General features: G+C 45.1%; 1 protein-coding gene across 1 annotated transcript; it reads right to left on the bottom strand.

Annotated features, from left to right (window-relative positions):
• Nucleotides 1-1,411: 1,411 nt before the first annotated feature.
• Nucleotides 1,412-25,034, bottom strand: dbh (dopamine beta-hydroxylase (dopamine beta-monooxygenase)). The gene is made up of 12 exons (XM_088615494.1): nucleotides 24,601-25,034; nucleotides 20,439-20,585; nucleotides 19,442-19,699; nucleotides 18,731-18,907; nucleotides 14,798-14,900; nucleotides 12,909-13,075; nucleotides 11,457-11,600; nucleotides 10,765-10,803; nucleotides 10,258-10,317; nucleotides 6,126-6,253; nucleotides 5,215-5,374; nucleotides 1,412-2,278 (listed from the first exon to the last, which is right to left on the bottom strand). The coding sequence occupies exons 1-12, from the start codon at nucleotides 24,922-24,924 to the stop codon at nucleotides 2,144-2,146; spliced, it is 1,842 nt and encodes a 613-aa protein (XP_088471620.1). The 5' UTR covers nucleotides 24,925-25,034; the 3' UTR covers nucleotides 1,412-2,143.
• Nucleotides 25,035-27,846: the final 2,812 nt, after the last annotated feature.

Raw genomic sequence — 27,846 nt, 5'->3', positions numbered from 1 at the left:
GTACCTAGAGCAAGAAAGGCCTTGACTGACTTAAGACTTCCAACAGCTGCATATTAAACACCCGATACTTCATGACAGTGTCTGACAGAGCCCTCTTCCCTCTGTGTAATGGAAATCCCTCAGTAAGCGCTGCGTGTGCAATTTGCGAATGGCGGATGAGTGGAAGTTTTTGATTTATTCCAAGCCCCGGATCTTCAGTCAGGGCTGTGGCAGTTCGCTTTAAACCAAAGGCAGCAATTGCTTCCCAAAATGGAGCCAAGTCTCTTAACGGTAATTGCTAGCAGAAAGACATCTCGCCACCCTCGAATACGTTAGCTGCTGTTTCTATATTCCTGTGCTGGTGAAAGAAATGACGAGGACACTGTACCGTAAACAGGCGCCCTCCTTCGGATGAGACGTAAAACCGAGGCCCTGACTCTCTGTGGTCATTAAAAATCCCAGGGTTGTTTCTCGAAAAGTGTAGGGGTGTTACCCTGGCGTCCTGGCCAAATTTCCCATTGGCCCTTACCAATCATGGCCTCCTAATAATCCCTTCTATGAATTGGCTTCATTATTCTGCTCTCCTCCCCACTGAGAGCTGATGTGTGGTGAGCGTTCTGGCGCACTATGGCTGCCGTCGCATTATCCAGGTGGGGCTGCACACTGGTGGTGGAGGGGATCCCCATTACCTGTAAAGCGCTTTGAGTGGAGTGTCCAGAAAAGCGCTATATAAGTATAAGCAATTATTATTATTATTATTATTATTATTATTATTATTATTATTATTATTATTTACTCAAGTGTTTCAATAACATTTAATCCATATTCCCCTACTGGTTTGACATATTTTAGCAAGACCTTTGAGCTGAAGACACCAGCCGTGGACAGAACCCACCAGAAAAGAGTTATTTTTCCAACTAGAACTCAATCCAGGGGAGTTGTCTAGCTCCCTGTGTTTTTCTGAAAAAGGCTTTGGACTGGGTTAACCCTCTCCAGGAATTATGATAACGAATGGACAGATAGTATTCATTTAAATAATATATTAATCATGTATACCTTTATTGAAATCAGGTTTTGATGTATATGTCGATTGTGCATGCAGCAGTATTTTGAGAGGAATCGATTAGGAAAAAAATAGGAAATAACTTATTTTCAAATAACAGTTAGACCCTACAGTGATGTACAGTAGGGTTGTGTGACCTGGTCTTGCAGAAGGGCACTGTTTAACTAGCGAGGCAGAACCTGTCAACGTGTCCAAATGCAGCCAATCGAGACTTGCTGGAATTAAAGACAGGAGAGCCTCCTGGCGGTATAGAGATATGGAAGGACTGTGAAAAAAGGTGGTCAACTAACCAGAGCTCAGCTCTGGAGAAACAGCATCTCGGAGAATGCAAGCAAACCGCCGTGTTAACAACACACACAGACAAGGAGAAACCTGTGGGAATATTTTTATCTGACTTTCCGGTCCCCCCAAAAAAAACAAGGTCTTTCACTGGGAAGCAGTGAGTGGAGAACAGATGACAATTCGAACTTGAAACTGTCCTTGTCCTGCCTCCAGTGTGTGTGTGTGTGTTGAGCCTCTCTGCTCTGACCCAGGGTGTGTGACCTGGTGCTGCGTACTGCTGTAAGGAGTGATGAATCCTATCTGACAGGCAGTGGAATCCAGGCTTCATACTGATGTTCCTATAAAGAAGCAACAAGGCTTATAAAGTAGACAAGACAACTAGGCAACCCTGTTCCTGGAATATCACATTTGGCTCTGGTTTTCATCATGGCAGATCTTAATGACTTAACCGCACCAATTAAGTGGATAAGAAGTCCAATCATCTATGGTTACCATCTTAGCCCCTTAATTAGATGCTGATTCAAAGGTGCACCACAGACCTGCAGGAGCTCAGTACTGCAGGACCATGTTTTTTTCTACAGCTGACTTAACATCTACTGGTTGTAGTGTTTCCTCAGAACCTTCAACTGCGTGATTAAGTCAGTTTCGGCATTTTCACGAAGAGGGTGTTGGAATACGTTCCCGACGTCTCTCAGATGGCCCCTGTAGGAAAGGATTGATCCCAACCAACCCCCCCACCAACCCCACTCCGCCCCCCTAGCTGCAGTTTAATCTCGAGTCTTTCGCCCTCTTCCAGCAGCACCAGGTCTCCACCAGGGGTCAGGGCTGGCTGCGCATCTGGACCTCGATGGCCTCGCTGGGCTGGGCCGGGGGCTGGCTGCTCGTCTCGCAGCGGTAGTGGGGTTTGGGGAGTTCGGCCGTGACCTGGGGTAGTTCCTGTCTCTCCCATTCTCCCTGGAATACGGAAAGGCAGGGCTTTAATTCCAGGCACTGGGTGAAGCACGCTTACCTTTTGTGCAGGAACTCAACAGTAATGCAGGGGATAAGGACGGAGTACCAGCCAGCACATCTTTTGTTTCCAGCTGGAATTGGTGCGCCCTTTGTGAATGAACTATGACCCGAATCTGAGTCTTGTCACGTTCATAAGCCCCTCCTCTTAAAGACGCCCCAGCCCTTCCTTGTTTTTTATTCATCTCCCGCACCTGCTCCCTGTTCCAACCCCCTTTTCAGTTCTCCTTAAAAGCCAGACGCTCACTCTGTTCCGGGCTTTGCATTGGTTCCTTCCAGGTCCCGGACTCGCCTGGTCCCATCAAGTTTTTAGTTCCTGTTCCCGTGCCGGTCCCGATCCGGTTCCTGTTTTTAATCCCGTTTGTCTCGGATGGACCGCCCGGCTTTGGACTTTTGCCTCGTCTCCGATTCCCCCCTTGGACTCGCTTCTGGACTGTTTGCCTCGGCCACACTTCCCCCGACACCAGCGCACCGCGGCCACGCCCCCTGTTTTCATTCCCGACTCCCTCATGCTTTTTTCCCCGTGTTCTCCTCACTCGTCCCCGGATTGTGTCGTCTGCATAGGGTCTGGAAAGAACGCCCGTTACAAGTCTTCATGAACCACTTGGGTATAATCAAAGCAAATAAGCGTAGGAGAACATGGATAGAGGAGGCCATTCATGCTCATTTGGGTTGATTGAAGCTCACATGCAGCTATTACCCAAAGGATCTCAGGGACACTGGTTTTGATGACCTACAACCTTTCTGCGTAAAGAAGTGCTTCCTGTTTTCGGTCTTGAATGTGCCCATAGATCCTACTTTCACTCGAAATGCTGACGCAGTCCTGTGGCTAGACTTGATCAATACCTCGCAGTCCTAATTCTGGGGGGAGGTGCTGATGTGTCTGCAGATTTTCTAGGTCTCTTTAAAGCAGCTGCACCTGAATGTTAAATTGGTCCACTTAAGCCAGGAATGGGCTGATTCAGCTTGTTAAGAGCAGAGCTGGAATGAAAACCTTCAGTAACACCAGGCCAACCGGTATCAAGACAGATCACCCATACTCGAATTTGTAGCCTTGTGTTTTGTTTTTGTTGAGTTTTTTTTTCCTCACTGTATATGCATGACATGTCTTGCGGGCCAGACTGGTATAAAATCTGTACAGCGGAGCATTGCATGTAAAAATTGTGCCGTATCATCCAGTACAGCTGCAGCCTATTAAATATGATATTATTACCCTTCCTTTTGTGGGCACAAGCTTGTACAATTACAAGGATATTGTAACCCACAGGTCAATTTGCTTGACAAGAATGAATGATATTCAAGTGCAATAGTAACATATTAAACATTCAGTAGATGTAATCTGTTTCTGTTTTTTTTTTTTTAGTTTTTTTAGGTCTTTTTGCAGGCAGACCTAAATCATTTGAACTTATGAACTGGAACATGCCCAGAAGGAACACAGGAAATCTATTTTGAAAGTCAAGCAGGTTTTTTTTTTTTTTTTTTTACAGAGGACAGCCAAATTAAATTCCCATTAAATAAAATGAATTCAGAAGGAGAACAGAACAAGGACACCTGTAATGACGGTGATTCTCCAAATGTGGTTCTTTGTGAATGGTTGATCCAGATTACATTGTGATTTTATTGATTGTGTGTGTGTCTGTGCAATTCTCCAAGGAAACATTTAGAAATCCAAATTGGAGAAAAGTTTGAAAATAAGAGGAGGTATGTGTGTCTCATAAAAGATCAGGTATTTTGTTATATGTGTTGTGAGAAGGTATTTTTCCCATAAAAATTAAAGGAATTTAGGTGTGTTCATTTTGAAATCATCAACGATTTTATTTTAACTTGGACTCCGTTCGGATCAAGTGGCTGTAGCAGTGGTTAATCCCCATCTCAAGGGAAAAAGGCAACTGTAAAGTACACTAGGTTTGAACTGTGGAGCCTTCTGCAGGACTGCACAGGAGAGGGAGTGAGCGATGGGGTGGGGCACTCCACCAGTCTTTGGAACAGTGAGACTGAATCCGAGGGGTGCTGTGAAAGGCTTTGCGGAGAATCAGCTGAATGAGTTTTGGAAGGATTTCCGAAGAGATTAGCCAGTGACATCTAGAGCCGGGAGAAAGTGTGAACGCCACATTTTAAAAATGGCCGAGCAGCAATCTACCCAGCCCACTGCTGCAGCACTCTTAGAAGCAGGGGAGCATGCTGGGGAAGAATCAGTTCTTCAAATAAAGGGGGTGCACCTCCTGCACAAGGAGATACCAGGCGATCCCACCCCCCTCTTAACATAAGTATCTCTGTGGCCGTTGATGGAGTCTGCTAGCAGAATCTGTACAGTATGTCACTCTGTACCCATACAGTGGTAGGAGCTGTGAACTCCTGCTGAATTCACATGCTAAACTCTAACCTTCACGCTTGCTTTAGCACAGACGCTTCTCCCTCCCTGTACTGAACTCCCATCTTCTGTTCTGAACGCCTGATGGGGACGGAATGTTTATACTAAACTCCTGATGAGAAAGGAATGTTTTAAGCGCTTTCTGAGTCCTAGAGTTTCTTCCGAAAGCTACCTCAAAGACAGGAGGGGGGAGAGTGTAGAGAAAAGTATATATAAGCTGTGTAGAGCCATATCCCCTTTGAGCTACTATGGTCCTTGTATGCATACAATAAAGCTTGGCTTGACGAACGGACACTTCAGGCTCGAATCTCTTGGTTTCTTCACCGTTTAGAGTTTACACAACCTGAAAGGATAACATTTTTCGAGGCAGAACCCAGGAGGGAAGGGATCCTTCATGAGAGCAGAACTAAAGACCGTTCAATGCTTTTGCAATCAGCTCTCATGCTCAGCCCCAGCAACATGCCTACAATTGTGGTGTACAGCTGGGGGGAACTAAATAGGGAGTACTCACCGGGAACATGACAGCAGATGACTGGTTGCAGTGCATGGAGATGGGCGCTGTGTTGTACAAGGACTTCAGGACGTCTTTGCTGAACTGGTCCCAGCGCAGGGTGGCAAACTGATCAGTCACTGTGGCCTGGTTACAGTTGCATGTCTCCTTGCCCTGGAATCTGGCACAGCAGGACACAGTGAGGGGGGCAGCACGACCACCTGACCAGGTAACGTTTTGAGACAGGCTGGGGCGTTTAACATTCAAGTGCAAGATATTCACATGTCACAGCTGAAAATGCTGCCTAAATATCTTTTACAGCAGGGTTCAACTGCTCACTTATTTCTCAGTAAGGAGGGTTTTTTGACTCATATTTGTTCCTCACTGAAGATCAGATGCCTTTTCCGAGCAGAATACCTTTCATGGAGTATTCTCTTCACAGAGGGCATTGCTTTCAAGTATAAATTCATCTCCAGATTGCAGGCCCACATTAAGCCACAACTCGGACAGAGAAAAGAGATGATAATGTGCACCTGACGTGTTTAAACATCTAAATGGATAAATGCATTTGCAGACAAAAGTGCCTTAAATTAGTGAACTCGCCGGGATGCCTTCACTATTATTTGTCGGGATGTTCAGTACACATCCAAGAGGCGATGCTGACAGATGTGTATATCTGAATAAAACATGTATTGCACTTACTGTAGAGTTGCACTAAATATTGCAATCATTAGTGACTTACTGGCTTCTGCTGGGTGGTAGTCACCTTTTCTGAAAGGTCTTTTCTGAAGGCATCTCACTGTAGTTTTATTGCATGTCTAATTAAATATTGCTACCCATCTTCAAACGTCCGCACTGGGTTGAACCAAGTCTACAGTACAGTAGCCACCCAGGTGGTTTGCATTAGGTCAGCTGGCAGCTGCTGCACATACCTGTTAATAAAGCTAAAATACTTCTGCAGGTAATCCTCATCCACGTGGCTCTTGCAGAGCTCCAGGTCCGTACGCGGATAATAGTGAATGTAATTCACACACATCTCCTCCTCGATCCCGAAGCCTCCCTGCGGCAACAGAAGAAATGTTCTAAAATACATATTTTCCGCTTCGACATTTCTCTCGATTGTGCAACGTGCACCATAGTCTACGAGAGGGAGGGGAGAACCATCGAAACAGCTTGTAAGGAAAGCAGGATCAAGACTTCACAGCCAAGATGCCCCTGCCTGCCACCTGTAATCCACACCTTTTGCAGACGTTTGCTACAGACCCTTTCTTCATTTTATTTTTTAATGAAGGGTTTTTTTTCCGATCCTTGTCCTGGAAGACGGAGGGGGTCTGCAGGATTTCATTCCAGCTCGGCACTTCACCTACATCGGCCTTTGATGGGTTCATGTGGACCAAGCTCACAACCACTCTTTCTCTATGGGCCGGTACTTTAGGAGAAAATTCAAGAAAACCTGCTGCCGCACCCACAAGAACTTGGCCACTCCTGAATGAGGATGACAGCCAGTAGACTCTGGAAAACATTTATGTTTCATATCAGAAAAACATGGCTGTATCAAGATAATACTGCTAAAAGTTTAGAGAAGACTTGAAACTCTCCAACTTTTTAGCAATAGAAAACTAAAGCAAAAGCAGATGTTGATTCTAAAGGAGAATATGGTGGCTCTGTGGCTAAGGATCTGTGCCTGTGGCTGGAAGGTTGCCGGTTCGTATCCTGTGGCCAGCAGAGGAATCCTATTCTGTTGGGACCCTGAGCAAGGCCCTAAACCCCAACTGCTCCAGGGGTGCCGTATAAATGGCTGACCCTGCGCTCTGACCCCCAGCTTCTCTCCCTGTCTGTGTGTCTCATGGAGAGCAAGCTGGGGTCTGCGAAAAGACAGATTCCTAATACAAGAAATTGTATATGGCCACTAAAGTGATCTTATCTTAACTCATTCAATCCACATCATTTCAGTAAATTGGTGCAACCAGTGCCTCTGTTGCATTGATTATGCACATTATCTGATCCGATTGTAGCTCCAATTCTGTTCCTGAAGGGCCGGTGTGTCTATGGGGTTTCAGTCCAGCTGAGCTTTTAACAATCTCGAGCAGCTCGTGTCTTAACTGGACCAAATGAACAGGCTCTTTCAGCTCTTCAGGTGACCCAGCCTTACAGAGACAAACGTGCAAACCCCAGGCCTCAAGAAGCAGAATTTGTTATAGAGTAATGACTTCTGCTCATTCTGGAGAAGCCTAGCCCAGCCCATCAACTGAGATATGTAACCATTAAATCAGCAGTTTCTAAGGTTTTGGAATGCTGTGTGATCATTTAGGCACATAAGATGGTGAATTAAGTCAATTGGTGATCATTTTGACCAGCAGTCAGGTCATCTTACAGCTAAAATAAAATGCTGGATTTCACTGAATTCACTGAATTGCTTCCCACATCTTTGACAAACAAAACATTAAATCGAGGTACAGAACCCCTACTTTATTGCAGTATGCATTGTCCTGCCCCTGGAATGAGGTCTTTCCTGGTAACCCTTCAATCATCATTTTCTTAAATCAGAAAATCTCTAATCCTGGTCCTGGAGAGCCCCCAACCCAGCTTTTCTTAAGGGTCTTCCTAAATCCCCACTTCTGAAATGATTGGAAACACTTGTCTTAGCAATTGATCTATTAAGGACGTAGTTTCAATAAAGGGATCACTGGTCCTAGAGAGTTAATGGACACTCTGCTTTTTGTTCCAAATAGTCTCTGAATGACTTCATTGAACACCAGTTGTTTAACAATCTGCAGTTGTTTGCTGCAGGTGAATATTAACACATGATTTAAAGGCTACCTATAAGGACTACTGGACTGTGGTTCTCTAGGAGTAGTGTTCGAGACATGTGAGCTTGAGGTTTGTATTCCCAGTCTCTTGAAACAAGTAATTACATTCATGTATAAGTGCAGAGAAGATCTCAGTTTCATTCGGTATGTCTCTGTGTAATTAAATCTCTGAGGCCTACCTCGTGTGTTTAAGTTGAATGATAATAGTAATGTTTTTTTTCTATCTGACATTTTAAGCTTTTCTTTCCACCTTTACACCAGGAAAGGTGGGAGCAACATTATTTCATACTGAAGGAATGTTGTTTATGCATTTAAACATTCACTGAATTAATTCTCATCACATTCTATGACATTTTAGATCCTTTGGCTGTAAATCAATGTTACCTTGTTGTTTTATTTTCTTAAATTGTGAAATTATTTTTTTTCCCAATTTCTATAGACTTGACCTCGGTCTGTGGTGAGTATTGCACTTGAGTGTGGATGTTTTATGTAAGTGCACATCTATTGATGGAACTTTTTGTTACTCAGATTTCTGGTGTCGTCATAATATTATAGTAATGCCGTACACGTTTACTTCTTGAAAGAAAAAAAATCCTTTGGGGAATACATGCATTGTCTACAGGACTATAAGATATTATCTGCTTTGCATCTGAGCTCAACACAAACTCATCCTGATTTCATGATCCAGTCATGTTGTCAATGGAATGTTGTTGGTCTAACGTTTGTTGGTAGTGCTGTACGGGCAATAATTATAGCTGTTCCCCCTTCACCCCTGAGGATCTAATGATTATCACCTTCCCAAAACTGAATTGGTCCCCACTTCTCAACCTGGCTTCCCTTTCAAAACCATGACGTGACAGCTGGAGGGTTAAAGCTTTGTGAAACAGCAGCTGTCTGTCAAAAGGCCTGGCGAGGAGATGTTTCATTGCAGTGTGTATCCCAGACACCTTGCCTGAAGACGCATGAACACACCGTGTTGGAGAAGTGAAGGTCCTCTTAATTAATAATCACTACTATTAATTAATAATTTAATTAATGGTAGTAATTATTAATCAATAATAATCATTAATTAATAATTAACTATTAATTATTAATTAATAATTAGTACTAATTATTTCCATATCTTGTTCCTGCCAAAAAATAACAGTTGGGTTGGGTTTTTTTTCCTGGATGTGGGACAGCACTGGGATGGGGTTGTTTTCGCTTCTGACGTTTCACTGGCATTAACGGCAAGAACAATAGTAGCATTACTAGTAACTTGGGCCGCTTCCAATTTAGAATGTAATTAACACCTCAAGAGGCCTGGCGTTTTTAGAACAGTTTGTAGAAATCTCCAGGCCACGGACAACTAAGTCTGCCTAACACTTACAGTAGTAAAATGAGTCTGAGTAGAGTCTGGGAGTAGATCAAACAGTCCCTGAAATTAGCCTTACAGTGAATGACTGTAGTACAATGCTCTGGTTTCATAAGGCAGTGAAAATGTCAGATTGATATTTCTTTTACCATTATTGCCCTTTTTTTTAAGTGGAGTTCTTTGAATTTATCACAATCTAACAAGTTCAGCCCTCAAGGCTCCTGCGACCATGAAGCTGTACATCATGTGCTTAATTTCACCAACCATTTTTGAACCCGGCCTGCACCTGCTGTGTCGGGCCGCACAGCGCTACACTAAACTAATGAGTCCGGAACTCGAAAGTTCTGTTTCTTGTTCCATTCTACTGGGATTGAAAAGACCGAGTGGAGGGTCAGATTCACTTAGCATGACCATCACCAGTGCAGACAATTACAGAGCGTGTTGAAAACTCAGGACGGGCTGATATCAGCCAGCTACCAACACTCAAGTCTTTTTATTCTTGTACCATTTCGCAATCCGTTTCTGCAATTATACATGCAGCAGCACATGCTTTCCTTGAACCAGCGTATTACAACAACAGTTAAGTGTTCCTGCTGTTCTTTTCAAAGGAATGTCTTCATTAGCCCTCTTCCTCACCATAAATTCATCTGGCCCTTTTGTATTATAAATTTGGGTTTACCGATTTTATTCCTTATCGTGTAGCTACTGAGTGAGGATTTGACCATTAAGAATTGGCTGTCCAGCAGGAATGCCTAGGGTGTGGCCTGTAGGGTCTATATAGGCCCTGTGGCAGGGCTGACAGTCCTTTCCCAAGCTCTGCAGTGCATGATTGGATAGGAAGAGAGCAAGTACGTATTTTAAAAGTAGGGCTGCGTTTCAATGCCCTTCGACTGAACTCACCACTGTAGCCCTGTCCCTGTCCGCTGTGTTGTAAACGCATTTAGTCAAAAGGACATCGCCCTGTGGAAATACAAACAGGAGACAAAGGTATTGAACTGAAAAGATCCCATTTCAGGTGGCTGATTCCTCCTTTCCTGTGAGTAGTTACAGTCTGTCATAAGGGGTTTTCTGTCTATATATTTCTAATGCTATAAGCTGAATCCTTTGCTGAGGATTGAAGAGTGACTAGATCTGTAGCATTAAAATTGTTTCAAGAACTTGAATTGTCAGCCATTAACTTTCATTTACTAGCCTACTAGTTAACGAGATGAACTATAAAGAAAACGAACAGTCAAAGTTTTGTTGATCACAAGATTAAGAGGAAGCAGATTATGAACAGCTGGTGTACCTACAGTATCACATGTATGGACTCAGAAGACTCTCAGGTAGAGTTATGGCTACAGTTCAAGTCAAGTGGCGATGGTATTAAGCATTTCCCTGACATTTGAGCTATAGTGGGATACTTACAGGCAACACTTTCACCATCTTTTTTAGCGTCCGGATGATCTGCAATAATGAAAAGATTCGTTACGTTTCATGACCGGTGTCCCCGAATGCAATGACTAGAAATGGCTGTTGAATATTTGCATATTTAGGTCCTTTTTCTAACAAGCAAACAAATCTATATGAATCAACTGTCAGCTCTTTCAAGAATCAATGAATCAACGGCTCCCCACACACCGGCTCTCAGTGGGGAGGAGAGCAGAGTGATGGAGCCAGTTCAGAGATGGGGATTATTAGGAGGCCATGATTGGTAAGGGCCGCTGGGAAATTTGGCCAGGACGCTGGGGTAACACCCCTACTCTTCTCGAGAAACATCCTGGGATTTTTAATGACCATACAGAGTCAGGACCTTGGTTTCACGTCTCACCCGAAAGACGGCATGTTTTTACAGTATAGTGTCCCTGTCGCTGCACTGGGGCGTTAGACTGCAGGGTGAGCGCCCCCTGCTGGTCCCACTAACACCTCTTCCAGCAGCAGCCTCAGTTTTCCCCAGGAGGTCTCCCATCCAGGTACTGGCCAGGCTCACACCTGCTGATCTCCAGTGGGGCTGCCAGGGGTGAGTTCCAGGGTGAGATGTCTGCTGGCTAATACTGATTCAGTCATTATGAAGCACTGCAGTGGGATTGTAGGGGGATACCCACATTGCCCCGGCCCACCTGGTAATGGGTGCTGAAATGGTTGTCCTCCTGCAGGATCTCCACCTCCCTCCCCTGTCGCACCAGCGCCGTCCGCACGCTGCGCCCCGTCAGGTGTGTGTGCAGCTGGGAGGCGAAGACCTTGATCCCTCCTGGGGAGAGGGCCTGAGAAGTTCGAGGGGAAACCGTGACCGCCGGTAATCGCGCGGATTTCGAAACGTGGAGGGAGCAGAGCAGAGCCCAGGGACCGCTCCCAGCTGCTGCGAGTACTTTCATATCCAGATTCTCTCTTATTAATCGGTTTGAAAACCGCCTACTTCTAGAACTAGGCATTTTACCTTCATACATCATTTATTTTCCAGGCCTTCGCTCTACAATCCGATCTCTAGCGCAAAACGGGACCCCCAGAACTTGGTTTCTTGGCTGTCGGCACGTGCCACGTTTCCGAATGAGGAGCGCGACCCAAATTTCAAATCCCGACCCAAGCCTTCTCCTTCGGGAAAGGCCTACTACTTCATTGATGTCTGTGCCTGCCCCTTTTTGCCTCTTCTACCACACTCCAAACCCCTGTTTTGTTTTTTAATTGCGCTCTTCTCTCTCGTCATCGTTTTTCCTCCCGTAAAGCTCTTTGAGAAGCTACCGTCTAGGACGCTATATAAAATCAAGTGCGTCGTTATTATGACCTCATGAGGAATGACACCGCCCCAAAATCGAAGCGTGACTAACTATTGTGGAGCGAATATTTGGCTTAACCCGCTCGGCTGAGGGCCGACCTCCCGGCCGTAGGACGAGGAGGCCAGGACCCCCCCCGCGGGGTAACCAAGGGGCCACTGCGGAGGTGGAGTTAATAATAATGTATAATAATGTTTCTTTATCAGCCCTATACAATTTCTTGCATTAGGAATTCGTCTTTTCGCATACCACAGCTTTTCTCCATGGAGACACAGACAGGGAGAAGCTTGGGGTCAGAGCGCAGGGTCTGCCATTGTACGGCGCCCCTGGAGCAGTTAGGGTTAAGGGCCTTGCTCAGGAGCCCAACGGAGTAGGATTCCTCTGCCGGCCGCGGGATTTGAACCGGCAACCTTCCAGTCACAGGCGCATATCCTTAGCCACAGAGCCACCACTCCGCCACCATCCCACCCCAACTCCGTTGGGGTGGGATGCAGAAGTCGCACGCGAGGGAGAGAGATTTCGCATTTGGTATTTATAGTGTTTGGTGGAGGAAGGACAAAGGCAGTGATCACTAATCACCGAAGGCTGGGAATGATTGAGAATGCTTGTCGTCATCTCTCCCGCACTTTAGTTAAATAAACTCCACAATGGGGATTGCCGCTGACGTTTGAAGGACAAGAAGAGGTTCCGTTCCAGCTTTGTCCTCTGCACGCTGGCCGGGTTCTCGAACCCGGATCTGTGCCGCAGTCGGTGAGGTTAAACCGGTCGAGACGGGGGGCCTCTGCAGGGCCTGACACTTACGGTCTGTGTGCATTTGGCAGTGCAGTAGCCCGTGAGCTCGAAGCTCTCCTCGTGGGGAGGGATGGCCATCACTGGCGTGTAGACCAGGCCCAGCTCCATTATTCCAGCGTCGTACTTCCTCAACGTCGGAGTGTAGTAGAGCCGTATCCCGGAGGAGTCCAGCCTCCCTGCAGGGAGAGACTTACTCTGATTCGCCAGAATATCGCCCCCCCCTCCCCACCACCACCACCCCAACCCATTTGTTAGCTCGTTGGGTACATACTGCCCATAGGGCTGCTTCAGTCTGGTCCCTGGGGAGCCCCAGTCCAGCGGATTTTGTAGGTAGCTTCCAGTATTAAACCTCTGGTTTTCCGAAAGCTTGGTTCAAGTTCACGGGCAGCCTGCATTTCTCAAACCCGTGATTCCAATTTGGGTAACAAAATCAAAATTACTGACAGTATAGGACAAAACAAACGTCCACATTTGGAATGAAGCCCCAAGTTGTGAACCTTGTGGAAGTTCTGCAGGTGCTGCTGTCGCAATGCCAGAGTGTGAGGGAGTGAGTTCTCACGAATGGCGCCATGAAGCGGCCCTTCCTGCTCACTAGTCACTGTAATGACTGATGTGCAGGTTGTGCAGCAGATATTTCACTGCAGAAGGTTTCCAATGGGATCTGCGTGCAGGGTTAACAAGTAAGTTCCACGCATCTGGCAAAGTTGCGAGTGATATTTCTTTTGGATGAAAAGTGCCGTTTACAATGTCACAGGGCCGCTTCACCTCACCAGACGTTGTGTATCATCTATTTTTGTGGTGTGAATTGGAGGCTTCACAAGTTGCTGGAAACGTTTGATTTGTATTGTGGTTTGAAATGCACTCGTCAATGTTGATTCTTACCCCCGAAATATGAAAATACCACTGAAGTTCCCCTGCAAGGAGGTCATTCTTTTAGCCAATTTGCAGATCATTTGGAATGATCAGCTTGCAATAACCAGGATCTCCTCCCCTGCTTAAACGACTTTGTCATTGGGGAAAACTAAAAACAAGCGCTTGAGCAAGATCTACAGTACGTAGCTGGACTGGGGCTTTCCAGTAACCAGAGATGGTGATCCTGCTGTCCATTAATGCGCTCGGACCACTGTGGATTCTGGGCGTCTTTCTTCAGCTGAAATTTGTGTGGTCCTCTGCGTATCGCATGGTCTGTTCTACCCTGCGCACTCTCCTACTGGAAACGTTTTTCTGCGTTTCGAAGCCGCCCTGACTGTATCTGAGAGACCTCTGTCTGTCTTGCCAGTTCCACAGCCTTCACTGTTGGTGCTCCTGACATCTCGGAGATGACCAGTCTTTTCCCATCTGCGTCATCCAGTTCTACTTCCGTTCTCCCTGTTCCTGCTGCTGATCCTTGCCTGAGGTCACCTGATACAGGCATGTGACTCAAATGAGGCTGGGAGAAGCGCCTCTATTCGAAGTTCGGAGGGGGTTGAGGCAGAGGGGGTCCTAATATTGTGGCCAGCCAGCGCATAACATTCCACTCTATACATACTGTAGGGGAGAATTTCGTAAAGCCTGATTACTCTGAGTCTTGGCTGCTTTCTTCTAAGGATAACGAATTGCTGAAGTCCACGGAAGGCAAGACAAGAGAATTTTTAAGTGACAAGTAAAGGTTTTTACCGTGCTGGAAAGAAACGCAACGTTTCACCTGTGGAGCCTTTTCCTCGAGTGTGAGAAAGAGAGAAAGGAAAGTCAGCAGCTGGCGACTTTCCTCTCTTTCTCGCACACGAATAAGGCTCCACAGCCGAAACGTTGCGTTTCTTCTCAGCACGGTAAAAACCTTTACTTGTCACTTAAAAGCTGACGCAGCTCCCTCCCGGAATTTTTAAGTGTTCGGGGATGTCGCACGCAGGGGACCGTACCTGTGAGCAGCAGTGGATTGTGGTAGTGAACCTCCAGCCGGAGAAACCGTGAGGATCCTGTCCCGCCCAGAGCCAGGCCGGCGTCGTCAGGGTAGTAAAACGCCTGAAAGCACAGGTGTCGTTTTCCACAAGGACAATAACAGCAAGGCCGGTTCTGAGGGCGTTGCCTATTAGCGATGTTAATCATCCTCTCTTTTCAGTTAAAGAAAAATACTTAGGTAGTGTGGCGGTATTATACAGTATGCATGGGTACCAGAATGAGTTCTTGTTAGAGGTCCTGTACTGTACTTGAAAGGTAGCTGATCTACTCGAAGGCGTTCCTTTAGATGAAAAGCGAGAGTCTTAAACACGTACTGTACACGAGGCTATGGTTTCCTGCGGGCTGTATAATATGGATACTGTATAAAACCCACCAAGTCTCTTTTCTCTGGCTTGTTAACAGTACTCAGCTTTATGATCGACAAACGGGAGCAGAATGAATCGATGGAGAAAACGGGCAGGCTTACAGCTTTGTTAACAAATTGAATTGACAATCACGTTGCTGCGCAGACTTGAGATCCAGCAAGGGAGACAAAGGTGACTGTTGAAATAATAGAATCGTTACTTTTAGTTACAGTCGCAAGATGTGTGAAAGTCGCTACCCTGTAATTTGTTTTTCAAAGGCTGAAAGGTAGAAACTAGACATATGCGAGGACAGTGTGTGCTTTTGTGCAAATCGCTGTATGATTATTTTTTTTTTCGAATTTAAACATTGTCGGCCTGATGCGTAAAGTACTGGATGCTGTTTATCAGGAAATCTGCTGCGAATTACTGCATCTCACTCGAGAATCGGAGCTCTATATTAGTGTTTTTAGCTATTTTATTACGACAATGAGTTATTTTTATACATTTTATTTCAGTGTCACTGTACGACCCTTGCAAAGCTGTTAAAGCGAAAGATGGAAACTCTCATTTCTAGTATGCAGGATTTCCGTAGCAAATGAAACTTTTCAACCCTTCACCGAGAATAAAGGGATTCCAAATTATACATCTGTATTCCGAAACTCACACCTATAGGTCATCACACCTATTTACAACGGTTTTTAGTTAAAATGTTTTTTGTAATGATTATGCCTAATACAGTATTTGTAGTATATTGTTATCCAATCTGTGCACACTCGCGTTTTTCTGTAATGGAGCGTCTTGGAGAGCTACAGTATAACCGTGCCTTCTCTTCCTCAAAATATCTACACATACAGTACTCTCTGCTTATTCTTTAGGAGGAAAAGCAAGGTTTTCGGCATTTGGGGCATTGCAACTAGAGATAAACGAGTTCGTGAGATTTTGTTCCATTCTCATACGTCTCTAAATTCCCAGAGCCAACGTTTTTAAGCGTAAACGACAAAGCAGTGACACAAAAGTCGAAATGGAACGATTGTGCACGACTCCTTGGTTGCTGTCTGATCAAGCAGTAATATACTCAAGTATCTATCTGAATTGAGAAATCACATTTCCTCACCTCTGGTGGGTTTATACAGTAGGGATTATTTATGTAACCGTTCTAGTGGGCCTTCTCCGCTGGTAAATGTTTTGCTAAGATTCAAATGTACATTTTGTTTTATCTCTCCCCCCTTTTTAAAAAGCTAACAATTCTACACATTTCAATCTTTTAATCTCATCGTTTCAGCCTGGGTTGGCCAACCAGCGGAAAACGCGATTTGCATTTCAGAAGTATTTCAGCCTTTCTTGATAATCCCAGCTGCGTCTGTTAAAGAAAGGCATCTTTTATATTTATAGCCAGAATTACCAGCCGTGTTTTGTTTCTGACTGATATGTACAAAATAGCGTTTTAACCCTTTATTGAGTTTGAAAGCATTTATCCATGTAGTCTAGTCTAGAGTGTTGCACCATTAAAAATCTAATATAACTGTACTGAACATAGGCAGGTTAGCACCGCTAACTTCCAAAACCTGATTAAAGCTAATTTATTTTCCCAGTTTCAGTATTATCTGGGGATAAAATCCAGATTTTTTGTTTGTTTTAAAATAATTCACATCAGACCTAATGATGTCGCAGTCTCGTGTTTTCCTTTACGGCTGGTCGGGCTCCTTGGATTGATAATCTATGAGCAAACGGAGCGACACGAGTCAAAGACCGTCTTCCTATTCTAACCTTGCGTTTTCTGGGCGAACAATATATTCCTCCTACTGGAACTCTATATTTCTAAAAAGGTTTGCGATCAGATAAAATCCCATAAAAATCAGCGACCTTTTATGAAAATGTTTACCTTTGTTCATCTTTAAAAAAAAATACTGTTAACTAGCTACAGTACGATGCCAATTCGAGTGACTTGGAAAATCGATGTCCAAATCAATCGAAGGTAGTAACTTGTACTCGTTCCTTGCAGGAAAAATCGCCTGCAACAGTTTTTGTAGCGCCTTCGGGCATTGTTTTGGAAAGTGGCAGCGCATACTAGAGATTACATTACAAGTTATATTCTGCACACCGAACTGAAAGCACTAATACTATAACGAGTCTATATTATCCTCCTCGATAACGGAGATAAGCACGTGATCTGCTGACTAAAACATATCGATTGCTGCGTACCCTATGCGCAATCTTTTTTTTTTTCGTCCAGGAGAGAAATACAGTATGTGTGAAAACTGCCTTACTGAAGCAATAATCCAAATAAGACTTAAATGTGAATAAGCTCCTCTTGGACTTGAGGAGCACATGCAACATTTAAACAAGGCCAAATCTTCCTTATCTGTCCTGATATCTTATACGGTACATCTTCAGATTTACATACAGTATGTCTGCCCAAGGACACGGTCTTTATCAGCTTGTTTTTTAATCCGCATTAGAGTAGCTCTTAATATTTCTCATGTTTCCAATCTCACTCTAGATGCGGAGCACAATGCTGACCCTTCCACATTAAAGCTCAGACAGTAAGGAAATGCCTATGCCGTTCAATCTGCAGCCTCTGATAAGTTGCTGTCAGGTGACCAATAAAACCATCTCCTTTCTTTACTTTTTTGAGCACAGAAAAGCCCTTTCAAACCCATGTAAATCTAACTGGATCTTTGTGTTCTGCTTTGAACAAAAAGACACCTGTCCCCATATTAACTTTTGTTACTACAGCTATTAGTTACCTTTTGATCTTCTGAGGGGTTGTCTGAATGTCTTTGATGTCTGCTCCAAAATTGCAATCACAAGAGATACTGCACTCTATAGGACCGTTACAAAAATTGATGAGGAGACAGAATTCACACTGAACATTCTACAGTATGTCCAGAATTCAGACCAGGTTTAGTGTAAGTGGTCACTTTACTCCTGTCCTGGAGTCCCTGCACTGGCTTCCTGTCAGGTTTCATGTTGATTCAAAATCTCCTGCTCGTCTATAAGGCTCTGCATGGCTGGGCACCTCAGTACCTGTCTGAGCTATTATCGCCCTACTCCCCACCTCACAACCTCTAATTCTGGTTTCGGGTCTGTCCTCCAAGCCCGACTACACTCTATGGGTGACACGGCCCTCTCCTGCTGTGCCCCACAGCTCTGGAGCTCTATCCCTGAGGGTATCAGAGAGTTGCCTTCTCTAAACTCTTTCAAATCCAAACTCAAAACCATCTTCTTTAGAAGGCCCTTTATTTAACTGGTTCTGTTCTTTACACCTCTGCTCCTGCTGTATCCAGTACCCCCCATCTACTGTCTCCTCTCATTGTGCATTTTCAATGCATATATTTTGTTGTCCCGTAAAGTGTTTTGAGAAGCCACTTCCAAAGCCGCCATATACAAATAAAGTTTATTAGTATTCCGATCTACGTCAGTGCTCCAGTCCCTCTCGTGCCTAGCTTCCTGCACCTCGGATTTGCCCCTGGGAGATGAATGGAGGGGGTGAACCTGTGCGCCCATGTGACCGGGGTGAACCTGCGCGCCCATGTGACCGGGGTGTACCTGTGCGCCCATGGCCCAGGCGGCCAGGACGTGGCGGCAGTAGTTGATGCTCCGGGGTTTCATCTTGGAGTCGCAGGGGCCGCTGTACTGGGGGACGGAGTCGAACTGCGGGGCGCACTCGAACACCTCGATATGGTGAACGATGGCTTCGTTCCCGGGGGTGATCACGGATTCGTACTGAGGGCAGAGCGGAAATACGTACACGGCTTATTGTCTCTGCAGTGGGGACACAGTGGAGCAGCTTACTCCATAGTGTCTGGCAACGCTGGCACAGGACATGTCTGCCTGCAGCTTGCCAATGGCCCCTGTCCCTTGCTTCTGGTGACAATCGAGGCACTACGGAAAGCACAGAAAACCAAGTGGGGCCTTTTTCTCGCTGTGACCTAAGCTTTGAATTAAGGCCTTTTTTTAAAGGTGACCTGATCAGGCACTGTTCCACCTGGACCTCGTTGGGTAAAAGTGCGCCTAACGAGCTTTCGTGTGATTGGCAAGTTGCAATGCCTCACTGCACCAGCTGTATTGCTGGTCAGAGGGCTTAAAACAAGTTGGCAACTTTTTTTGGGACAGTGCATGTGCTGTAGGTCTAGTATTCTCATTCCAGAAAATGGCATGTTTCTTTTTTTCCCCATACGTATATAATACACATCTTCCACCCCCCACCCCCCATTGGAGAGCGAGTAAGGTCTCTAGGATTAGTGAACTGGACTTTACCATGACAATGTGGTTTTTCGGCATGTGTGCTGGCAGCTCGTAGATGTGGCACCAGTACGTGGTCTCCTGGCTGGGAATGCTCACGCTCGGCGCAAGGACCTCCAGGGTGCGGACATCGGGAGGCAGCCTGGGAGCTGGGATGTCGGGCCTGAGGAGCTGCACGCGCTGGACTCCACAGCTAGCCAGAGAGTGGTTGAGCATCTGCAGCGAGGTGACCGGCCGGTCCAGCACACCATACAGGAGGTGCACCGTGCCCTCCTGCGGCACATTAAGAAGGGGGCAAAAGGTCAAAGGTCAGGACCCACAATTCCATACATGTCAGCCATCTTGCCCGGAAATGATTGCGGCAGAGTGAGGATTTCAGGCACGGTACATTGTGCATTAAGAGGTAAGACCATGTGGAAGAGTATTAAAGCTTGCACAGAAAAACAGGGCTGTACAAAAAAAAAAACTCTGGAAGACGGGACTTGATAAACAAAGGGTGAGAAGTAACAGTCTAGATTTAATGCACCGCTGACGCTGTGTGCTGAGCTTCCCTCATGGTTGGCGCATGGAAACAAACCTATCGAAACTCGTGCCATTGCCACCTTGGTTAAATTGGCATCCAACCAGCTTCTTCACCTCACTCTCACCCGTGCCTGAGCCCTTTCTGCAAAGTGGAAGCCCAGCTGAGCAATGTGATTGGAGAGCAACAGAAGCCTTTTGGATGCTTGTCCTGCTGTCTGGATTTGACTATATCGCAGAGGTATTTCCCAGGTTTCTCCTGTCTTGGATCACCCTTAAAGAAGTGAACCATGCCTTACTAATTGCAAACTGCCTTGGAGGAGCTCCAGAAGGTATGAGATTTAGACATTTCTTTTCACTGAAGTATGCATGCACACATCTTTTATGTGGTTAATATGGTGACAAACCCCATTTGTGTTAGCAGAGTTAGTAAGAGTCAGGAGGCTGATGTGCTTTGACTTTTAACCTCCCCCCATATTTACTGAGGGTGTACCTCAATGAGATAGTCTTTGGGGTCACAGGTGCTAAAAGGCCTCTTGAAAAGCAGGTAGAATCCTTCTGGAGCCCTGTGGGTTTCCAGCAGCTCATAGTTCTGCTTCTCGTCCAATCTGATGTTTCCCTGAGCATCGCTCCAGGCATCCTGAGGAGAGAGAGAATGAAATCCGAAATGAATCCTTCAGTTTCTGTAGCGAACTACTGAAATTCTGGTTACAATGCAGAACAGCATGAATTGACCCACTAGCACTTAAGTGATGGACAACCCCTATATAATGGTCAGTAAGGTATTAATTTCTGCTGATCTCTAAGAGATATCTAATGATATTATAAGTCATGTATTAGGTACCACTCGGCAAGCTGTGTTTCACTAAGAAAGCAGTAATGCCTGGCTTGCAAGTGACTTTTACTCTCACGTGATACTGAATTTCTGAATCCAGGAGCCATCTGTGTGCACTGCAGGACAGCCACAGGACCAGATCATGATGATATCTCACCCTGGAGTTTCAAGGCCAGAGAGTACAGTGTACATTTTGTGCCCGTTTCAAATGCGCCACTTAAGCAATCTTCTCTGCATTGAGGAGGACAACGAGACTGAGATTTCACAAAAGCCACTTTTGAGGATGTTCGTATCCCACTGAGACCCTCCAAGGGATTGCTTTAAAGCAATTGTCCATGACTGTTTTCTTGATTGACTGATTGTTTTCTAGACCTCTTTATCAAGTATGGGCCCCACAGTCTAGACCGCTAAGCAACAGGTACAAGGCAGGATCCACCGTGGACAGAATGCCAGTCTATTTCAGGGCAGACGCAGACAAACACACTCGCACCGGGGCCAATTTTACAATTAACCCACCAGTATGTTTTTGGACTGTGGCAGGAAACCGAAACACCCAGAGGAAACCAATGCACATACAGGGAGAACATGCAAACTCCACATAGACAGCACCCCAGCTGTAGCAATGCTAACCCCTACACCACTGTGCCACCCATATCACCCCAGATATGACTATAGTTAATTCCAGATTTCATGCCCTCCACACCTCATTAGCACACAGCTGGTCCTGACAGCTGCTTCGTTCACACTCTTCGAAGACTGTGCTCTTTCGTTTTTCTTTTAAGGGGAAAGAAAGAGAGGGAACTTTGTTTGGATTGTAGAAAAGCACAGAAGTTGTGCTTTGTGGGAAAAGCATGCACTTATATAATGTATCACAATAGGCGACTTCTTACTTTCTTTGGCGAATTAGATACGATTCAAAATATTTTTGCCCACGACAGCAGCTCAGGAGCCATAATGAGCAGAATAAAGATGTTAAGCTTTCTCCATTAACCAGAGCCACATTTCGTCAATATTAATGAGTTTTTCCTACAAAAGATCCTCACCAGCTTAATATAATTACGATTTCTAAGTAGACCCGTCTGAGGATTTCAGGGGGCTTTAAAAGAAATTTTAATCCCTGCTCCCACCCCGAAGAGCTGACCACATTTATTTCCCCTGTGGACAATCCCACTCCATTGTACATTGATTAGATGGACAGTCCACCGTCCGGAAAGCCCAGGAGCTACAGACATGAGAACAGAAGAATGGTTACAAATGAAAGAAGCCCTTCACCCCTGTCTAGCTTGTTCGCTAGTCAGTAATTAAGAGATCTAAATATCTTATCCAGGTGTTTGTTGAAATAAGCCAGGGCATCCGTTTGAAAAAGCTGGCGAGGATGCTTGTTCCACACTCCCACAACTCTTTGCGTAAAGGAAGACAAGACATTTTAATCCTCCCGTTCTCTGCACATCCATTTAACCTTTGCGTTTACTTTGCAGAGAGTGCCGGTCTTATTTTTGGCCCCGACCTTCTCTTGACCTTCCAGTGAACTGGGCAGGATTGCTCACTTGTGAGACCTTGATGGGCTGAGGAGTAGAATCATGGGAATGGGACTGGGGGGGGCTCCCTGTGCCTTTGTTGAATGAAAGCAAAAAAAAAGGTGTTCTCTGAACAGTGTGAGGTAAAATAGAAGGTAAATGCAGTTTCAACCCCTTGCCTGCATTAACACTGTTAATATGTGCTGGTGTGATACACTAGTGAATCCCAGGAAATACTGTATATCAGATCATAGTCCATGATTCTGACTTTTTTGCTGAACATTCACTGTCATCCACTCCAATTTACTTAAACATCACATATTGTATGCACAGCGGTTTGGTACAAACCCTTTATGTCTAACTGAACCACAGCTATTCAGAAAAGCTCTGTTAGGTATCTTGCAAAACGTAACTAATGCAGGAAGACAGCATTGAACTCCCTGTAGTACACTGGGGTAAAATTAGAGTACAACACTGAAATCGTTGAAAAAGTATAGAACATAATGGTAGAATGATAGTAAACGTTATTACACAAATAAACCATCTTCCCCAGTTAACACATTTACATAAAGCACAAACCAACAGCACAGTTTAGAACAGAGTACACAGATTTCAGAAGTTGATTAAATGGCTGTGGGTTTGGTTAATTGATTATTCATGACTGCTGATGAGAAAATGTGTCTTTAAACACAAAATGACCACTTTAGTGAGAGTGTTGACTGGCCGTGAGGTGATTTAATCGGTTGAGTGTCAGGTCCTCTGAAAATCCCGAAAGAAACACATATAAAGAAACCGACATTCCTTGTTTATCTAGCTGTACTGGATGTTGGAGCATGAAATAAGCCAGGGCACTTTTACTCCTCTGCTGGGGTGATCACAGCCAGTGTTTTCTAACTTGGCAGGACAGTACAGCCAAGCATTGTCCGTTCATGATTCAGGCTTAGACCTGGAAGACCACAGATCCCAACATCTGTAACCAGATGCAACCAATCTCTGGTTGTGATATTTGAAGGCCACCTGGCTGTACTGATCAAGTCCTGGAACCTCACCTGTGGGCTCACCCTGATAGGACAACATGTGTGGAACTGGCCATCCTGTGAGCTGACAGTGTGGCAGTGGTGTTGAGCTCGTTTTCCAGATTTGAGCCCCACTGAGAGTTTGAGAAATGTACTAATGTGACCGCTGGCACTTAGGGCTCGGAGACCATGCTTGCCCATGTTCTAGAGCAGGAATGAGACAGAATTCCACAAAGCACGTGTCCCAGATTGTCAGCTCGGATTGCCTCCAGAAGTGACCAGACACAAGCTGTGACCTTCGCAGTGGACCACCCCGTTGCTCAACCCTCTTGATGACCAATGCTAATCAAATATGATAAATTGACCCGAGCCGTGTCCATCCGTTAAAATGTCCGTGCACCTGGTGCCAAAAAAAAAGAATTTTTCCTCGTAAGACAGTGTGCTTTCTGCAGTTCTAATTGATAAGTTTCTGATGATGTTCGGTATAAACTTCACTTCTGCCTTTTTAAACAGGCAGGTGGGAAGGAAAGGTCTGAAAACAGTCTCGGCATTTTCAGAAAAAAAAAGTGTCACTGAAAGTCAGGAAAAGGTCGAAAATAAATTATAAATTAAAACAATGCATTTCACTTAGCATATTTGTGAATCCTATGTTTCAGACATTCAAAATCCTGGCAACAGTTCTTCAGCCCTATCTGTCTTTGTGTTGGAAGGTTAATTATGATGACTGCTGTAGTTTCCTATTACAGAAGTGAATATCAGTGCTCACCTTTCCTAGTCATGTCTTTTAGAACACTACGTGTAGTAGCTGAACCAGAAGGCAGGAGCTTGCAAATCCCCTAGGTGTAGATCTACCACAGAAAAAATACATCTGAAGCTACTTTGCAAGACCAGCGTCCACTGATATTTCAGCTTCACAGTCTCAGTCAAGCTGTCGTCCTGTCTACTGTGGAACTAGAGTTCTAGCCTGTGCATTTCCATCATCCAGAAAAGGCTTAATTCATTCCGTTCTCCACCTATCCACCACACAATCGCGACAAACGCTAGTTTCGCCAAATGCATTTTCCATTCTCAGACGAACGCAGTTTTGATTGCGTTTTTTTATTATTCTACAAGAAGCCCCGTTTGTCTGGATGCCCCAAGTTTCCCCATGGGCTTTGTAATTAAGTGCATTCGTTTAAAGACCTGCGGTTCTTCCTGCTACCCATCAGTCAAAGAAACGCCGGGATATTTGGTGCATTGAAAAAAAACATTACCCCCCTCCCCTCCAGGCCAAAGTGTGGCGCTTACCCCGAAGTAGGACTTGAACCCGTCGCTCCACAGCACAGCCAGGTCGGCATTCAGAAACTCTCCCCGGTCCGACATTCCGAAGAGGACTCCGTAGCGGAGGTCTTTGACCAGGAGCCTGAAGCACAGCTCCTGCAGAGGGTAGCTGATGTTCCAGGAGAGTTGCAGGTTACCCTGGGGGTCCAAGGGCACCTGATAAGGGAAGGGGTCGCCCCCCGAGCCGGCTGCCTGATAGGACGCCACCAGGATGAGGACCAGCGTCCCGAGCATGGTAAAGTACATCACCGCCACCTCGCTCGCCCTGAACTTAAAGCGCCAAGCGTTCATCTTATCGCCTACACCGTCGCAAACACAGCGTTGTGCATTTGATTGGTTTTTGGGGGGACTTTCTCAGTCTCTGCCTCGCCCTGTTCGCTCTCTCTCTCTGCCATTTAAATGCTCCCTGCCAGAGCAGCTGGTTGTCTGGTGTGGCCTAATTGGGTTAGTTTTGTTGACTCAATTTGATTGTTTGCTAAGCCCTCTGGTCAAACACTTCTCCACATATCTGCCTGTCTTTAATTGGGGCCCTTAATTGATCATGGACATTATCAATGAGAATTGGAGCCGCCTAAATGAATTTTATTGCCTAGTTAATCTTTGCTGGAGTTTTGTGGGGCGCTATATGCTCCCAGGCAACTTGATGCTGTCTGTTTTGTGAAATTCAGCTCCCATAAAGTTCAAGTGTCTTATATCACTGTGTCTAGACCAGAATTCATAGACTGTTAGGAAGGAGGGGTTCGGGGGGTCTGGAATACAAAGAGTTTTGGACTGCGTTTAACAGTGAGAGTTTTGCCAGAAGGAGCTGTTACTTTGGCAGCTGGAGATTCCATATTTATGGCCAGCAGCCATATCACTCACTGCTAGCAGCCCCACTGAAGCTAAGCAGGTGTGAGCCTGGTCAGTACCTGCATTGGAGACCTCCTGGGAAAAACTAAGGTTTCTGCTGGAAGAGGTGTTAGTGGGGCCAGCAGGGGGCGCTCTCACCCTGCGGTCAATGTGGGTCCTAATGCCCCAGTATAGTGATGGGGACACTATACTGTAAACAGGCACCGTCCTTCGGATGAGACATAAAACTGAGGTCCTGACTCTCTGTGGTCATTAAAAATCCCAGGGCGTTTCTCGAAAAGAGTAGGGGTGTTACCCCAGAGTCCTGGCCATATTTCCCCCTGGCATTTACCAGTCATGGCCTCCTAATAATCCCCATCTCTGAACTGGCTTCATCACTCTGCTCTCCTCCCCACTAATAGCTAATGTGTGGTGAGCGTTCTGGCGCACTATGGCTGCCGTCGCATCATCCAGGTGGGGCTGCACACTGGTGGTGGTGGAGGGGATCCCCATTACCTGTAAAGCGCTTTGAGTGGAGTGTCCAGAAAACCGCTATATAAGTGTAAGCAATTATTATTATTATTATTATTATTATATTTAAAAGCTGCAATCCACAAAGGATGACCTCCCTGATTTATGCCAAAACAAGTATGATCTTTAACTCCTAAGCTCAGGGCTTCATGCAAGACTATTTAAATTATTTTAAGAGCAATAATATAAGACAGGTTAGCAATGAGGATAGCATCTTTTTCATTTGGTTGCTCGTGGCTTAATGATCCAAGAACTCCGTCAAGCTGTTTTTATATGATCCCACCAATCCAGTTCCAACAACATAGGGATTTCTTCATCATATTGACTACAGCACACGGATGTCCTTCAGGATATTGATACCTGAGTTAAATCCCCAAGCAATCTTCCCTGTTCAGAGCTGAGAAGATTTAGTTTCTGTCATCTGCTCAAATGTGACATTACCTGGTTTATACAGAACCTAGGAAGAAGGTGTAACTCAGTTAAGCGACTAATGAGCTCAGTTCCAAAATTAAAAGGTCAGCTGGAATGATCATGTGAGAAGGCTTTTGTGTCCCTTTCATGCAGCACTGTACAGGAGCCCATGTTTGAAGGGTGGTCCCAACTCTCTCCATAAACCGGACTTCTTGAATCATGAACTTTTCCTAAGCTTTAATTTTCAAATGAAAATTCCAGAACTTTTTCTTTTCTACACGAGAAAACAGACCTGGGGACAATTTAATATTTTCTCCAACAATTGTTTTTTTACCAAGTAGGCATGAATAGAAAATATATAAATATGTTTTAATACAATGGGTCGAGCCTGGTTATTGATACCAACTACAGTAGTTGAATTATTCTGTGTTCTAAAAACATTAACGTCAGTAATCAGAAAGCTTTCAACTATATCCCAGATCTAATAACACAGTAATTCTTAAAATATTGGCAATTCCAGAAAACATGGCCATTTTATAAGAGAATCTGGAAATGACTCTTCTTTTTAAGTGGAATATAACAAATTGTAGGAGGTTTTCAAATGTAAAATACTATTTGTTCGACATTTCAAACTTTATCTTCTCTTTCCCTAGCACAGTAACTTGACAATTTAGAGACACCCGTTATCCTAGCCAGAATGTCATTGGGAAGGTGGAGGAAACTAGAGCACATGGAGAAAAGTGTCAATGGGAGAACATACAAACTCCACACGGAAGGTATCCTGTCCTGATATGATATGGGAACCTAGATCCCAAGAAATGATTCAGTAGAGCGAATAGCCACACCACTATGTCACTGGAACTTTGCTTATCCCAGTTATCATAGAGTGCTGACACCAAAAGACCACTTGTTATAAAACAGGAGTTTGGTTGATGTGCTGTCTAATCCAGACGGTTGTGCTATTTTGTTTTTAAAAGTTCTAGTGAGGAGCTGCATCAGCCTGCACAGGTGGCAAAGGAACAATTCAAGGTTAATTCCAAGCTAGAAACGAAAAAGCCAACAGTTTCTGCTCAGTCCACTGTATGCGTGTCAGGCACGAAAAACGATAAAGTCGTATTTTATAGTCGGGCAGATCTAGTTCATACCCTGATTAAAATATAGCCTTGATAGGGCTATAAGTCTGCATTTTTGTTCTGTGCACAACCTGTTTCATTTGTACTGATTACTGGAGTCTGACATCATTCCCCACAGATTGCACATGGGTAAATTCTGCAAGTGGAACACCACCGAGCACAAAAGGGAGCAGACAAAAACACAGTCATGGCACGTGCCCCAGAGGACAAAAGCCCTCATAGGGGGCCAGGATTTATAACACTAGCACTGACGCATTTTGGAAAGGACAAACAGATTCAGTGGTCGATGGTGTTCGCCTGAACACAGCAG

This window comes from Lepisosteus platostomus, chromosome 21 (assembly GCF_059453375.1).
Source record: "Lepisosteus platostomus isolate fLepPlt1 chromosome 21, fLepPlt1.hap1, whole genome shotgun sequence".
Classification (NCBI taxonomy): domain Eukaryota; kingdom Metazoa; phylum Chordata; class Actinopteri; order Semionotiformes; family Lepisosteidae; genus Lepisosteus; species Lepisosteus platostomus.
Note: the sequence above shows the minus strand (reverse complement) of the source record. Positions and strands in the feature narration are given on the sequence as shown.